The 16,119-nt window shown below is 39.3% G+C and overlaps 2 protein-coding genes across 2 annotated transcripts in view; both read left to right on the top strand.

The window, feature by feature from the left end:
• Window positions 1-1,706: 1,706 nt before the first annotated feature.
• Window positions 1,707-5,622, top strand: LOC144523328 (uncharacterized). The gene is made up of 3 exons (XM_078258819.1): window positions 1,707-2,584; window positions 3,200-3,304; window positions 4,860-5,622. The coding sequence occupies exons 1-3, from the start codon at window positions 1,819-1,821 to the stop codon at window positions 4,955-4,957; spliced, it is 969 nt and encodes a 322-aa protein (XP_078114945.1). The 5' UTR covers window positions 1,707-1,818; the 3' UTR covers window positions 4,958-5,622.
• A 352-nt stretch (window positions 5,623-5,974) lies between these two features.
• psmd1 (proteasome 26S subunit, non-ATPase 1) overlaps window positions 5,975-16,119 on the top strand; it is a 41,151-nt gene continuing 31,006 nt past the window's right edge. Inside the window, exons 1-16 of the mRNA XM_078258815.1 lie at window positions 5,975-6,156; window positions 6,844-6,887; window positions 7,494-7,567; window positions 8,179-8,348; window positions 9,157-9,365; window positions 10,544-10,687; window positions 11,460-11,686; window positions 12,194-12,254; window positions 12,377-12,505; window positions 12,636-12,724; window positions 12,835-12,913; window positions 13,011-13,184; window positions 13,451-13,562; window positions 13,947-14,143; window positions 14,606-14,701; window positions 15,935-15,999. Coding sequence (XP_078114941.1) covers window positions 6,141-6,156; window positions 6,844-6,887; window positions 7,494-7,567; window positions 8,179-8,348; window positions 9,157-9,365; window positions 10,544-10,687; window positions 11,460-11,686; window positions 12,194-12,254; window positions 12,377-12,505; window positions 12,636-12,724; window positions 12,835-12,913; window positions 13,011-13,184; window positions 13,451-13,562; window positions 13,947-14,143; window positions 14,606-14,701; window positions 15,935-15,999 — 1,886 coding nt within the window. The 5' untranslated portion in view covers window positions 5,975-6,140. The remainder of the gene's footprint in view (window positions 6,157-6,843; window positions 6,888-7,493; window positions 7,568-8,178; window positions 8,349-9,156; window positions 9,366-10,543; window positions 10,688-11,459; window positions 11,687-12,193; window positions 12,255-12,376; window positions 12,506-12,635; window positions 12,725-12,834; window positions 12,914-13,010; window positions 13,185-13,450; window positions 13,563-13,946; window positions 14,144-14,605; window positions 14,702-15,934; window positions 16,000-16,119) is intronic.

The following is a 16,119-nucleotide window of genomic DNA, read 5'->3' as shown; positions in this document are numbered from 1 at the left end:
GGTCAGCCGTTGGCAGGTTTATCACAGCCGCCCACATCCCTCCATCATGGGAAACTAAAACTCTTCACTAAAACCATTGAAATGATCTTAAGTGTTTCTTTTGTTGTATTCTAATGATTTATTCTTAAGGGAAAGGACACTGTGTTGCTGTGGGTATGAAATGTGGTCTGACTCGTCTCTATAAGGCGTGAAAAACTCTGGGATAGTATTGCCAAGTTAAAAGATTCATTTATTTACGAACATATTGCTGAAGAATTAGTCGGACGATAGAAACGTGAAATAATAGTGAACATTCTTCAGCATTCCAGAGAGAAAATGAGACAAATGGTTGATACTTGATATCTGACTAAAATCACAAATGTATCAGTCAGTCCAATATAACCCAGATTGCAACAATTATTTAGCCCAGGTCTGAAAATAAGCAGTCAAAACAGTTGTTTGTGCCTTTTTTGGCACATTGTTTTATTTTTAACCTTTATTTAACATGCAAACTGAAACAAATTTCAGTTGATGCAATTGATCAAAGATGATATGCCACCAAGGCTTGCTATAATGCAATTCATATGAGAACTTAACCTCTTTTTTGCAGTTCGTTTAGGTCTCCGTGTCTCTCTCAGTGGTCCAAGTGAGATTCTTGACCCTCAGCTCCTTCTTTTCCTGAATAAAGAGGTCAGTAAGTTAAATAACTTTATAGGCATAGAGATGTGGATTGTGTGCTTCAAATTGTTAAAAATGTCAAATGTATTTTAATTTCAGTGAGAGCTGCGACAGCTTTTCCTTGCGGTAAAAAGAAAGGTGGTGCATGTAGTTTGGAAGGATTATTGGTTATTATTATGAAATCATTATTGATGAAAAAATATTTAAATGAATATCAGTGTTTCATTTGCATTTAAGACACGAAATACACAGGGAAGCAGTTACCCTCGTCAGTCAGTTGGATTGTAATGACATGATGAAGCAAGTGCACGGAGATTCTGTCAAACCTCAAACACAACACCTAGCTGATCAAAGTTCAGCCATTCTAAAGGTCAAAGGCCAAAACCTCTGTATTTGCTCTGATCAGACTTTACTGTTTATCATTCATTCAACAGTAAACAATTAGTCAATCCCACACAGACTAAGCAGCTGAAGTCATTTAATTTTGAATTTATTAAATTTAAATTCATGAACTTAATATGAAGTGGCATTTCAGATTTAACAGCACCTTTTAATTAAAGAACAGGCATGGGTGGATTAAAGGATTAGAGTCTCAAGAACTCAACAGACTGCTGATGTTGTGGGGAGTTTAAGGGCGAAAGGCATTTTTGATCTTACAAAGAAGTCAAGCATCGCTGAAACCATTTCTAACAACTATGTAGAAAAAGCAGGTTAGACAAGTAAAGCTCTTGTGTTGAATTATGTGCTTATGACTGTCCTCTCTTTGTCTCTTATTTTATTTGAGAAGTCAGGAATCTACAACATTGGAGGAAAGGCAGGACTATTTTCGATGAGAATTGTGGGAATAAAGAGAGTGACCTCCACACCCTGATTTCATCATCCACAGTCATGTCAGTTTAATTTCAAATCACTGTTTTTGTGTTTAGTTATCCATTCAAGTTGAACTTCCTTATCTTGAAACAAGCCCATGTGTTCCATGCAGTCATGACAGTCCCGCCCACCAAACTGACCAGCCAACAGAAATCGACGCTGTGTCTTCATCCCCACCCTCCTTACTGGTGTTCCTGATGACCGTGAGGAAGTTTTTCAGGGAGGTGGTAGTGAATGACTTGACGGCTCATTGTAAATAAAACGGATTCGCGCAGACGTAATTGCGCAGGGATGGAAGACGCAGCCTTCCTAGAGGACACGCTGCCCGAAGAAGAGAGGGAGTTTCAGAAGATTATAGCCTTGATCGGCGGTAAAGAGAGGATTTATTTGGTGAGTGATGCGTGTAAAAGTAAAGAGGCGGACGGGGATGACGCTGGAATACTGCAGGAGTTCATCCGTGACATGTTTCACAACAGCAGCCCGGTGGACAGCAACGGACAAACATCTCTGTTAAGCAGTCACGACGATACCGCAAGTGCAAGCCCCATTTGCTGCAAGACCGAGACTGTCAAAAGCAATGAAATACCACAAATAGCGAGGTCCTATGATTTGGATTTGAGAGCCTGTCCGGTGGAAGAGGACTGGGAGAAGGAGAAGCGGCCAACGCGCAATGGCAATCCTCAAAGAATAGCAACGAGGAGGGCAAACAGCGCAAAGCGAACTATAGACTCTCCTATCATCATATTCATCTTCCGACAGACATTTCTCAGCAAAACTTCCAACGAACTGTGCTTAAGAGAGACGTTGAAGGACGTAAAGGCACGCACGAAACGTTCCAGAATCGCCCGACCAGCTCTGATTGGATTAATACGCACCAGACAGGAGAGCGCCGAGACGCATCAGTGTGCGGAACTCCTGGAGCGTCTGATTAGCTCAGTGTTCCACAAACAATCACCAGAGACAATATGGGTCGGCTGTTTCATCCCGAAGACAGAGGCCAACATGCTCAGCATCAAGAAAAACGCCTGCAAAGTTATACACGCATCTCAAACAGCAGGTGTAATAACATACATTGTCCGTGTTTTAAGTAGTTTTACACGTATCAATAGTAGTTTTTGGTAAAGCACACGTCAGCAGGGCGGATTTGTCAACATGAAATTTGAACCGTGGTGTGTTTTCCTTGGCACAATGCAGATTTGATAGTGCATAAATATTAGAGTGCCAAAATCAAAAAGAAATACAGATTTTGACACTTTTTAAAATCACTTTTACAAAATGTTACACAAACCTACAACTCATCTGCAAAAATTACTGATTGGAAAATAGTGATGTCTTTGGAAATTAAAAAAGTTAATTAAGAGAACCATAGAAGTACTAAATGAGTATGATGATACTATGGTAAACACCTTTACTTATGAGTAGATAATTGTAAACTCAGTAATGAGCACTGTCACAGTGTGAGTTCCTGCAGAAATATTTGACAAAGACTGTATTGATTTGTCATAGTATATTTCCCTATGTAGGTCAATCCACAACATTCACAATACCACACATTTCTGTACACATTTTTCTGCGCAGGCTGCAAAGGCCCAGGAACAAAAGGAGCATTCATTAAACAATCAGGCCCTTAGATAAGCTGCCAAATTGTTAAACACTTATTATTGCCTTTCAGATAATACCAGGGATAGAGGGAACCCACTTTGCTGGCCATTCCAATGTTTGTTCTGGGCTCAGAGAAGAGGTCAGGCCAACAACTCTTCAACCGGCAGTCAAAGAGGTAGCAGCATCGTCCTGAAGTTCAGTTTGACTGAGCTATACAGGCATTTCCATTCCGACAGGATTCTTTCAACTCTTCTTCATCCTTTCCATACACCAACTTAGTCATGTTCAGGGTTGTCAGGGGACTGGAGCTTAACCCAAATTGCACTACATGGGCAAAAGGCATGGCTACCTGTCTGGCTGCAGGCAAATAGATAGACAAAGACATTAAGGGTCCAATATTATGCTCATTTTCTGGTTCATACTTGTACTTTGGCTTTAATGTTCAAAAAACACATTATTTTCCTCATACTGGCTGACTGAATACCTGTATTCCTCTGTCTGAAACGCTACGTTTTAGCACCTGTCTCTTTAAGCCCCCCTCCTGAAAAAGCCCAGTCTGCTCTGATTGGTCAGCGTTTCCGCATCTGCGCCCTCTGAGACTTTGCACGTCTTTGCAGCCGGGGAATGACTATAACAGCATTGTATAGCAGCACGTTCCAGTGTCAGAGTGGGGGTGGAAATGGGACTGAGTACCCAGGGCCCTCATGTGAGGAGGGCCCAAAAAGATGCTAGAATGAATAGCTGTGGATGCGGGGAGGGGCCCATAGAGAATGCCTTTCTACAGGGCCCAGAATTTTGTGCTACGCCCCTGGCACGTTCTACAAATATATAGTATAGTTGTAAAACCACAACCTTACAGCTCATATAAAGGCACCTTTTCTGAATACAGGCTGTGTGCATCTTTCTGTGGATTGAGCGTTTTGATACTTTCACAGTTTTTATATCTCGACCTGTTTCATAATCAAAAAAGAGTAAATAAAGAGAATAGAAAACAAAAAATTAAGAAAACATAGAATAAGACAGGTATGAGATACAACAATAAAAGTTACAGTGCCGTGTAAGAAATTAATATTTGATTTAATAAAAGGCAGCATGAAACAGAAAAATCTTCTAAATCTTGATTTAAAAGAACTGAGAGTTGCAGCAGACCTGCATTTGTCTGGAAGTTTGTTCCATATATGTGGTGCATAAAAACTGAACGCTGCTTCTTCATGTTTAGTTCTGCCGCTAGTGACAGAAAGCAGACCTGTCCTAGACGACCTGAGAGGTCTGGATGGTTCATACTGTGACATAAGTAGTAAGTAAACCATTTAGTGCTTTATAAAGAAGAAGCAGAAGAGACCAGCTTAGCCTCAATATACCAGAATGCAATGTTGCCACAAAATATTTAGCATTTTGGTAAAACAGTGACTTACATTTTCCAGAAATTGAAGAAATATTTTGCTGTGTCCGCCCATCTTCAAGTGGTAATGTACAGATGAAAATAAATTGGAGAGGAAATCACTGACTAAAAGAAGCAGATAATGCAGGTAAAAGAAAATGGATGCAGCAAAAAGTAAACTGAAACCCTTACAACAAAATAACTTGTGGAATGCATTGGCCATCAGATTGATCCTCCGCACAATGACAGACACCTTGTTTCAACACTTTGCACACATACAATTTGTATCATATTAATTTCATTAAACACAATTGCACAGTAACAATGTTTTAATTGTTGTTTTTTTCAGATGACACAAGTAAAGAGGAAGGCATCCCTCTGAAAACCAATTCCTTGTCTGCTGGACCTCATGTGGGTGGTGGAAACAGCCGATGCCATGACACATGAACTGTTGCTGCAGGCATATCTCTGCAGACGATCCTGTTTTAACTGTGAAGAAAAAGTTGTTGTGCCTTGTGGTGCTTCAGAGCCTTACTACATGTAACAGTGTTTCTTCATAGTGGTCAATATTCCCACTGCTGAGCCATCATGATTTTTGTCCTGAAGCAATATGTTGCTAAATACGTTGTCATCTTGTTGATTTATACATCGTCTTTGATGTACAATGGTTATTCATAAAGGGATTTACTGTGTATGTTTGGGGCTGATTCAAGTAACTGTTAGAAGTATCAGTAATTCATATGAACTATATCAAATCATGTAACACCTTTTTTAGGCCTAGATATAGATTTGTCTGTTATTTTATTACATTCATTATTACTCCTTTAACATAGATGTCAAGTACAGGGCTGGATTTCCAACTCCAGTGGTTTCAAAAAACCAAGGGTTATTGTGTCATCTGAAATATACAACATCAACGGACATAATCTTTTCATCATCGTGATTTTTTTTCTTCTTTTTTTCCATTCATTTATTAGAATTGTGTGCCTTAGATAACTGCTGTTGGCAAAAGCATTATCTGCAGTAGAAGTGGATGAAACTACTTTTAATGTATTTATGTAGCTGACTGGTCTGTACATTCATATGAATATGTAAATAAACATTTAATCTTGTGTCATTATGATATGTATTGCCATAGGATATTGGGAGATTCAGTTGCCAACTGAGTATACAATCCTAAATAAACACTGTACTGTCATATTTAGCTATATTTCTGGCAAGGCAAAATAAACTGATTCACGATTGACCACCTTTAGAAAAGCCAGTCCATAAATCGGATACTTTCAATTACTATATATCCATAATTGCTTTGAAATTCAGTGAACACTTGTAAGATACTATTCTATATCCTAGAGGTACTACGAATTGATCCGACCTACGAGGATACAATGGATAACATAGTTATGTGTGTGTTTTAATCAGGCGTAAAAAAAGGCCAGCCAAGCTGGAGGTCCTTTAGAAGGGGACTTGCGGTATTGGACAAAAAGAAGGTAGCAGCGGCTGCATTTGTTCCCACTGTACCATTTCAGACACTACAAATCTTTTCTTTTCTGTATCTATCCGAGAAATCGCACGGGACACCACAGTCGAACCAGGATCGTGGGGCTGAGGAGGGAATAAAGAGCCAATCATGATAACATCCGCCGGTAAGTCGTAGAAAGTGTTATTATTTTGCTAGCCGCAACTTTAGCTAACGTTAGCTGCCATTGATTTAGCTGAGTCACACAGCTAACGTTAATGTAGCAGTTGTCGTCTTAACGTTAACGTTAGTTATCAGCTAATACATCCACCAAGGGAAGAACCCTTTGTAATGGGTCTTTGGTATAACTACGCGACGATTTGAATCACTACATGGCTGTTTTTAAGGAATTCGTATTATTAATGTAACATTAACGTCAATGCTAGCAGTCAAGTCATCACGCTGTGAACAACACACTGTTTATATACAGGAATGGTTTTCCATCTTGAAAATATTTCCCAAAGAAACCTGTTAAAATCATTAAAAAAAATTTATATATATATTTATTATTATTATTATTATTATTATTATTATTATTATTATTATTTTGTCCCTTTTTACATCCACACTATCAGTGTAGCTAGTTGTGCTTCAGATTTCACAATTGACCCTGTTCTTCCTGGATATATAATCTGCTCGTGTAACATTAAATATAACGTTAGTTGGTGTCTCCCGGTATTTGAATAACGTTTATTCCTCTTTATTTTGTAATGGGTTCATTTTTAATTTTTAATCTGCGGCCGCTGATTCGACTAAAAAGATGGTATATGAAGAATCAAGCAACCCCTCAATCAATTTTCTTTTTTTCTTTTAGCTGGAATTATTTCACTCCTTGATGAGGAGGAGCCACAGCTCAAGGTAAGAACTGGTTGGAGAGAAGGCAAACTCCCATTCAGAGATGATGTAATGTCATATAACAAGTCTAAAGCCATCAGAAATACATGTGAGTGTGTTTTTACATATTTCATAATAAGCCAGTAATAAAGCTCTCAAACACACACATTAATGTAATGTATGTCAGATTGAAGAGTGACTCCTGGAGGTTTCCTTAGAGGGTTGAAGTGTGGTATGATATTCTCTCTGTACAGAAAAGGTTGCACATAACATAACATGGCTAGTAATGGGTTTTATTTATCTGCTTGTCCTCCGGTTTACATTAATTGGTTTGACTTCCAATGCATGATGGGCTATGAAAACAAGTCGATATCTCTACGTGGCTCACAATAAAAGCCTCAGATTTTATAATCATGGATGTAGTCAGCTTTGGGAAGTGCTAACCTAATGATAACACCAAAGTTGAAGCACGATACTGACTGCTCTTTTAACACGGTTTCCCTTATTGGCCCAAACTATGGAAGATATTGTGTAAACTAAGCTGGATCTTATATAATGACGCAGTGTGACAAAAGTTAACACAGAAATTCTATGGGAATTATGTGTCTGAAACATCTCTTTCACTTGCAGGAGTTTGCTCTGCAGAAACTAGATGCCATTGTGAATGACTTCTGGGCTGAGATTTCAGGCTCAGTAGATAAAATGTAAGTACTAGTGATGAGCTTGGACACTATAACCGACAATAATTTTACATTAGGCAGCAATAACTTCAGCTCTTAAGGCTGTTTTATGCTTCTGCGTGAAATCGACGGCGTACCCCCGCAGACCCCTCTGCGTCGCTGCAAACTTCCCTCTGAGCCCTCCACTGTAGCTCGACGTGCACCTCCAAAAATGTTTAACTTCGCTTCGAGGCAACGAAAGGGTCACGACGCCGTAAGAGCAACGGCGTAGCTAAGGCGTGGAGTTGACACAGAAGCATAAAACAGCCTTTAGTTTTATTCTTTCTATGTCTGCAGTAGGACAAATATTAACATTAACTCAAAGTATTGACACACTAGATGCAGACGAAATGTAGCAGTGTGATGTGCCTCATAATCACAAGTAGCATAATGAACATTCTTCCAGTGTGGATGATTGAGTAGAAGGTGTTTTGAGCAGATCTCCGCATCCTTCCTAGTTTCAGAGTTTGCTGCTTAGAAACTGTTCTGTGGGACGGATAAAGATCATTTGGATGTGCTAATTTATGTAATAGTTAAATAAAAAGATATGTTGCAGGTCAAATTTTTTTATGTAACCATCTGTTGTCTACTCACAGCGAGGTCTTGTATGAGGATGAGACGTTTCGGAGCAGAGCATTTGCTGCCTTGGTGGCCTCTAAGGTTTTCTACCACCTCGGAGCCTTTGAGGAATCTCTGAACTATGCGCTCGGTGCTGGAGATCTCTTCAATGTCACAGATGACTCGGAATATGTGGAGACCATCATTGGTGAGTGTTCAAACTAAAGCATTTGACCTCATTTACCTGACATACCTGCCTCTTTAGTGATAATGTGACATTTCTGTTGTTTGAATACTGCTCTGACCCTGATATTTTTGGCAGTGTGAAGTATATAACTTGAATAGGAAAAACTAATTTCTTACCTCTAGCTTACAAAACTACCAGGACTTTCTGGTAGTAAGAGCGCTTTCACACCTGCCTCATTTAGTTCGGTTTAATCGCACTTGTTGCGGTTCGTTTGGGAAGGTGTGAATGCAGCAATTGCACTCGGATGCACACCAAAAGCAGACCAAGCAAGCGTACAGAGACTTCCTTGATGAGGTGGTCTTGGTACGCTTTTTATCGAACTCTGGTGCGGTTCGTTTGTGGTAAGAACATGATCTGACCAACTGTGTACTCTGCAAGTCAGAGCTAAATGGCTCCTGTAGTCGGGTGTGCTTTGCAATCTGCGAATGTTTCTCTCACAGAAATAGACTGCCGTCAAGCTCGCCATCACTCGTATTTCCGTGGTCAAATCAGCCGGGGCTAAAGTTGGAGACAGACAGCGGCAGAGCAAAGTCTCGGTGACCAGAGCAGACGTAGTAACGTCGCTCGCGAAACAATGTCTGATTATTTAAATGGAATAAGCTGGTTTGACCATGGAGATGCACGAAATATGCACTAGTCCAGAACACAGGGCCTTCTTCCTGTAGAGGAGTGAACGTTGTTGCGTGGCTTGTAATGACACATTTTGGTACGCTTGGATTGTTCTCTGTCTGAAGCCCCTCTTTTCATCCTTTTCTGTGTTTGCTGCTAGCCAAATGCATCGACCACTACACCAAGCTGCGGGTGGAGAATGCCGAGCTGCCGGAGGACGAGGAGAAGAAAATCATTGACCCCCGCCTTGAGGGCATTGTCAACAAGATGTTCCTGCGTTGCCTCGACGATCACAAGTACAAGCAGGCCATTGGCATCGCCCTGGAGACGAGGCGGCTTGACATGTTTGAGAAGACCATCTTAGAATCGGTCAGCCACTATTGTAATTCAAAGTTGACGAGATTAAATTTGAATATCTGCTGCTAGCTTTACTACTCAGCAGAATAGCACTAAGTCTTGTACAAGAGTCTAGCATACCTTGCATGACAATGCCTCAAAACAACGATTACGAGAATCACTTTATTTAATTACATTTTATTTATAGTATCAAATCATAACAAGAGTTATCTCAAGACACTTTACAGATAGAGTAGGTCTAGACCACACGCTATAACATACAAGGACCCAACAATTCTAGTAAATCCCCCAAGAGCAAGCATTTAGTGCTACAGTGGCGAGGAAAAACTTCCTTTTAGGGTGAAACCTCGAACAGACCCAGACTCTTTGTTGGCGGTGTCTGACGGTGCCGGTTGGCGGTGTGATGAAGAAAAGCTTCAAGGAAAAATTGCTTATAACATATGATTGATGATTATTCTTTAAATGCTATAGTTTGTGCTGGGATCGTCTGTTTGTTTGTAGTATTTGGCTGTTAGTTTAAGTGTGTCCGTATTTTGTTGTATTTTCTATTGTCTATTTTGGGTTTCTGGTAAATTGAGTTTTTGGATTGTATATTATCTGTTGTTGTTTATTGTATTCGGGCCCCCTCCAAAAAGCTTTTAGTAGCTTATTTGGGGTTCCCCATTTCACGCGGCTTATATATGATTATTGTACCTTTTTTATGAGATTGTGTTTAATGATACATTGATTACGTGTGGAGAAAAAAAAAAAAATGAATAGTGGCAATAACAGTCACAATAAAGATAATGGAACAGTGACTAGAAATAGTAGTTGTAGTTCATATCATAGCAGGGCATTACAGGACGTAGCAGGGCACAGCTAGGGGAATAAGCTCCCCAGAGCTAGGTTAGTAACAAGCATTTCTGGGACATGGATGCACACAAATGGAAAGGGAGAGGAGAGAGAAGCTCAGTGCGTCAAAGGAAGTCCCCCCGGCAGTCTAAAACTATAACAGCATAATTAAGAGAGACGGGTTAAGGAGAGGAGCCTGGTCGGGCAAGAACTCTCCCCAACCGGATCGGGCTGTACTGGCCTGCCTCCCTCTACTTTGATTATATTTTGACATTGACTGATTTTACACTGCATAACTTTTTTTCCTTGTCATGATGCATGTTAATAATTGGTACTTATGTCTTTCTTCTCTCATGCAGACTGATGTGAGTGGCCTCCTTGCATACAGCCTGAAGGTGTGCATGTCCCTGATGCAGAACAAGAAGTTTCGCAACGAGGTGTTGCGGGTGCTGGTCAAGCTCTACATGAACTTGGACAAGCCAGATTTCATCAATGTCTGTCAGGTAACAATCAGATCCTCATAGCACATTATGCATCATCTCCGTGACCAACTCCTCAGTGTGATAAATATGTCATACTTGAGACAGTTTGGTTCTAATAAGTTTTGTTCAGTTGGTATAAGATTTTTGATTGACTGGGTTTACATTTTCTCCAACACAAACCCTGATTTGTAAGGATACTTTTTTGGACACCTTTTCCTTGTGTTTTAGAATTTGTAATTATCAGTATTTTGATTTCAGTCATTCAGCCCTAATTTGTTGTCTGGACATTTTAACATTCTTTTACACTTTGTACTAATTATTTGATTGCTTGTAGTGTTTGATGTAGGTTTGGATATTTATTCTGCTGATGCTGCTATTATATATACATATATATATATATATATATATATATATATATATATATATATATATATATATATATATATATGTATATATATATATATATATATATATGTATAATATATATATATATATATATGTATATATATATATAATATATATATGTATATATATATATATATATAATATATATATATATATATATATATATATATAATATATATATGTATATATATATATATATATATATATATATATATATATATATATATATATATATATATATATATATATATATATGTGTGTGTGATACTTATTAGGTTTGCCTAGTAATACTAACTAGTAACTATCTAATGCATTTCTCTACTTTCACAGAATGAGATTTTCCAAAAACCTAAAAATCCATTTCTAATATTTTTTTTCTCCTCTCTAGTGCCTGATATTCCTGGATGACCCGCAGGCTGTGAGTGACATCCTGGAGAAGCTAGTGAAAGAGGATAACCTGCTGATGGCCTATCAGATCTGCTTTGACTTGTATGAGAGTGCCAGCCAGCAGTTTCTCTCCTCTGTCATCCAGAACTTGCGCACTGTTGGAACACCTATCCCTGCCGTCCCTGGCTCTACTAATACAGGCACTGTGCCCACACCAGACAAAGACAGGTGGGCTGGAGAAGAAAATAAGGACACACTAATACCTAGGCTGAAGCACTGTGTCTTGGCTCATGATCACAAAGGCTTAGGGATTTTTCACTGCTAATAGCTTTCATTTAAGCTTCAGAAAATCTCTGTTTAGACTTTCTTTGAGGATATGATTTACTAGGAAAGTAACAAAAACCTCAACATTTTCCAAGTCTGTAAGTCGGGCAGTATGCAGAACGTTGACCTCACCGTAGGAGGGATCAGTACACAAGTTCAGATTCCAAGATTCAGAATATTTATGCCTGCAAGCTATGTTTTTGGTTTTATACCATTGCTTATACCTACTGATAATACATTGAAATAACTAAAGAACTTAACATGAGCGTTTAAATAGACTCTAATATACATGCACATCTTATTGCCCATCAGGCCAAGTACATTGAATATATGGGAGACTGAAACTGTACATTTGCCTTTTTGAGTCGAGTTAATTGTGATGCAACGATTCAAATATTGTTTTTGTTATAGTGATGCAATGGAGACAGATGACAAGCCGGGTAGCTCCCCTGCTGGAAAGCCGGTAGAAACGGTAAGCTCTTTTGTACTGTAGCACTTTTTTTCCATACCAGGTCCTAGTAATTTCTCTGTGTCTAAATAGAGCAATTTTGATTTGGTTGATGGCTCATCCTATTGCTTCTGTGTTTTTTGTAGAAAGATGATCCCAAAGACCAGAATGCCAAGATGATCAAAATCCTTAGCGGGGAGATGGCCATTGAGCTGCACTTGCAGTTCCTAATCCGAAATAACAACACCGATCTAATGATCCTCAAAAACACAAAGGTAATGTAGGCTAGCAACAAGATGAATGGCTTAGAGTACACAAGTGACTAAACTGCAGATTGTGCAAACAATTTGCTGTGAAAGCTTCCTCTTGAGCTGTTATTTTTATTTTTTTCCCCCTTAACTTCAGGATGCAGTCCGAAATTCGGTGTGCCACACAGCCACAGTAATAGCCAACTCTTTCATGCACACAGGAACCACAAGTGACCAGTTCCTCAGGTAATTGTGCTGGCAGAACAGAAACAAATATTTCATTGATTGCACCAAGATGTAGAGAAACATAGTTACTCCAAGTAACATTTGACCAAAGTTTTTGTTTGAACTTGTAGAGAAAACTTGGAATGGCTTGCAAGAGCCACCAACTGGGCAAAGTTCACAGCCACAGCAAGTCTGGGTGTCATCCACAAGGTACGGTTATGTCACTATGATGATAATATAAAGCATATCAAACATAATGAATTTTATTCTAGATTAAATTTTGACCATACAATGCTGTGTTTTTCAGGGTCATGAAAAGGAGGCTCTCCAGTTAATGGCCACCTACTTGCCCAAAGACACGTCCCCTGGCTCGGCCTACCAGGAGGGAGGAGGCTTGTACGCTCTTGGACTCATTCATGCCAACCATGGTGGAGACATCATTGACTACCTGCTTGGTCAGCTCAAGAACGCCAGTAATGATGTGAGTTTTTTTTTCACGTTTACTTTGAATGCTTTTGTTTGTTTTGTTGTTAATTGTATACTAGAATGTGACCTGCAAAATGATTCCAGAAAAAAGGGAATTAACTAAGTCATCCCTTATTTCTACTAAAAGTATAGTGCTTTAGAATTAAATGGTTCAGCTAGAAGTTTGTAGCCAAGACCAGCAGCTATTAAGTCACCTTGTCAGTTGGTTAATTTATGTTTCAGTGTTCCATCTCTTATGGTCTATTTTCTTCTGTTTCACAGATTGTCCGTCATGGTGGCGCCCTTGGCCTTGGCTTGGCTGCATTGGGCACAGCCAGACAGGATGTTTACGACCTCCTCAAGTCCAACTTGTACCAAGATGATGCTGTTACTGGTGTGTAGGCTTTCGGGAAAGTCAATTTCTGAAATGCAGGGTGGCGAACCAGTTTATGGTCCTCACCGCTCTGTTTACTAAACATAACCTTTTAACCAAAAAGACAAAAAAATCCATATTTTTACTTCCTGTTTGACCTTATACAATCGTATCATTTTGGATAACATTTTGATTTGGGTTGCACAGAAAAAACAAAGCATATTTTGTAACAAATGAATGATGAAAGAATTATGTTTGGCTAAACAAATGTATAGAAACAAGAAACTGTCTATTATGGTATGAATATTAATGTTACAGATATGCAGTACTGTATACTAGTAAACATCTGTTGATTTTGAAAGCAAAAACAACAAGCCATGCTGAGAATATCATGTAACCCCTCAGGTGAAGCTGCAGGCCTGGCCCTTGGTCTGGTCATGCTGGGCTCCAAGTCGGCCCAGGCCATCGAGGACATGGTAGGCTATGCTCAGGAGACGCAGCACGAGAAGATCTTGCGTGGTCTGGCAGTGGGAATTGCCATGGTCATGTACGGACGCATGGAGGAGGCTGATGCCCTCATTGAAAGCCTCTGCAGAGACAAGGTAAGGCTGGAAAGCCATCAGAAAGCATACTGCATACACCATGAGATGAGTTTTTTTATTTTCCAACATCAATTAAGGTTGCATAACTTTGTTTTTTGGCCTTGGTGCAGCTTATGCATGTAGTAACACCATACACATGAAATGACACAAGCTTGAGTAATTATCCCAGAGAGAATGAAGTGGGGAGGGTATAAAATCTTTGTAGCTTACTTGGTCATTGCTCTTCATAAATCTTGCAAATGTATCATGCAGTGTTCGAGTGTTCAGAGTCCTGTTTGTACTCCTACAACTTAGGGGTTGTGTGTGCATTTCATGTCACACGTGAGGCTGTTCCTCTTTACTTTGTGCCAAGAATCTTTCTATAAGAGCTAGATGTGGTAAATAACTGACACTATGTTGTTCCTAGTTGTGCATCCAGACACAAAGTCTCAAAGCTCTGCTTTCCTTCAATGTCTATGATAGGACCCCATCCTGCGGCGCTCTGGTATGTACACAGTGGGCATGGCCTACTGCGGCTCCGGGAACAACAAGGCCATCCGACGCCTGCTACACATCGCTGTAAGTGTTTCTTGTTTGGTCCTCTTCACACCACATTATTTCTAGGGGTGGGAAAAATAATCAATTCTTAGATGCGTCGCGATTCTCTCTAAAACAATTCGATGCTCGATTCTGATAAGTTAATAATCGATTTTTTTTTTAATGTGTTGATTTTTATTTAAAAGTTACTGTCTCCAGACAGTACAAATCAGAAAACAGAGTGACTGAAAGAGGATGGGATAATGGACAACAACTTAGAGTTTTAGGCAAGAGCACACAAAACACACAAATGGCCAAAAGGAAAAAAATAAATACATTTTGTATATATATATACACATGATCTAATAAGACATACATAAAATAATTAGGCAAAACACATATAGGCTGTTCATCTACTTTATCACATTACATTTGACCACCTCATGTTTCGTGTTCCACCTTGAAACATGACTGAGCCTCTGACATGGAAGATTACTGTGAGAGAAGGTGACTTTCACAAGCATGTTTAATATGGAATGACTACAAAATAAAAACCTCAGTGTATGACAAATACTGTATATGTCAAAATCTAAGCTTTGTCTAGCTGCTTTGTCTAGGAAGTGATTAGCAAACTCTGAGTAGCAAACTCAGATTTATATGGATATTTTTAAAAATCACGCATGGAAATTGTTGCATCGATAATCAGTTTAGAATCGAATCGTTGGCCTCTGAATCGGAATCGAATCGTGAGGTGCCAAGAGATTCCCACCCCCAATTATTTCACAGAGGAGAAGACGGGTTTATCATTCTGGCTGTGAAGCGATGCCAACAGCCAGGGCTGCACAACCGTGGCTGGCATCATAATTCAAATTAGTTTAATACTGTGGTTATGATGGTTTAAAAAATCCATACTAAGTTCTTTTGGTAGAGAAATATTGCATCCATGCTTTAACCATATGAATCAGCATTCACATAGCACATCAGTGTTTTCCTGTTTGTGCCTGAATTCACTGTGGGGCCAACATTGCAACAAGTTAACAAGGAAAAACGTACGATTATGACATTACAGTTTTATTACACTGAATTTGTGCAAACACCTTGTTTGTCCTGTAGGTGGCACCTTATCCAAGCTACAATTATTATATGGTGCGACAGTGGATTATATTCTTCACACTGTTAGCCATAGGGGCGCTATATCATTAAAGTTAATTGTAGGATTTGATGAGTCTTAGTATCAGCTTTGGTTATTTGACTGCCTTGCTTCTCTTAATTAAGGTGAGTGACGTAAATGATGACGTGAGAAGGGCTGCTGTCGAATCCATTGGCTTCATCTTGTTCAGGTAAGGACCAGACTGAATTACTTGAGCTCTGAACACTCTGTTTTTAGTTTTCTTTTAGTTTCCTTGGATGCACCAGAGGCCTTTCTCTTTGGAGACTCGCAGCCAAAATTCCACTTATTT

This window comes from Sander vitreus, chromosome 9 (genome assembly GCF_031162955.1).
Source record: "Sander vitreus isolate 19-12246 chromosome 9, sanVit1, whole genome shotgun sequence".
NCBI classification, from domain to species: domain Eukaryota; kingdom Metazoa; phylum Chordata; class Actinopteri; order Perciformes; family Percidae; genus Sander; species Sander vitreus.
Note: the sequence above shows the minus strand (reverse complement) of the source record. Positions and strands in the feature narration are given on the sequence as shown.

Coding starts and splice junctions, on each gene's coding strand:
- LOC144523328 (XM_078258819.1), top strand. CDS start 1,819: ATGGAAGACGCAGCCTTCCTAGAGGACACGCTGCCCGAAGAAGAGAGG. Junction 2,585..3,199: donor ACACGCATCTCAAACAGCAG/GTGTAATAACAT, acceptor ATTGCCTTTCAG/ATAATACCAGGGATAGAGGG. Junction 3,305..4,859: donor TTCAACCGGCAGTCAAAGAG/GTAGCAGCATCG, acceptor TGTTTTTTTCAG/ATGACACAAGTAAAGAGGAA.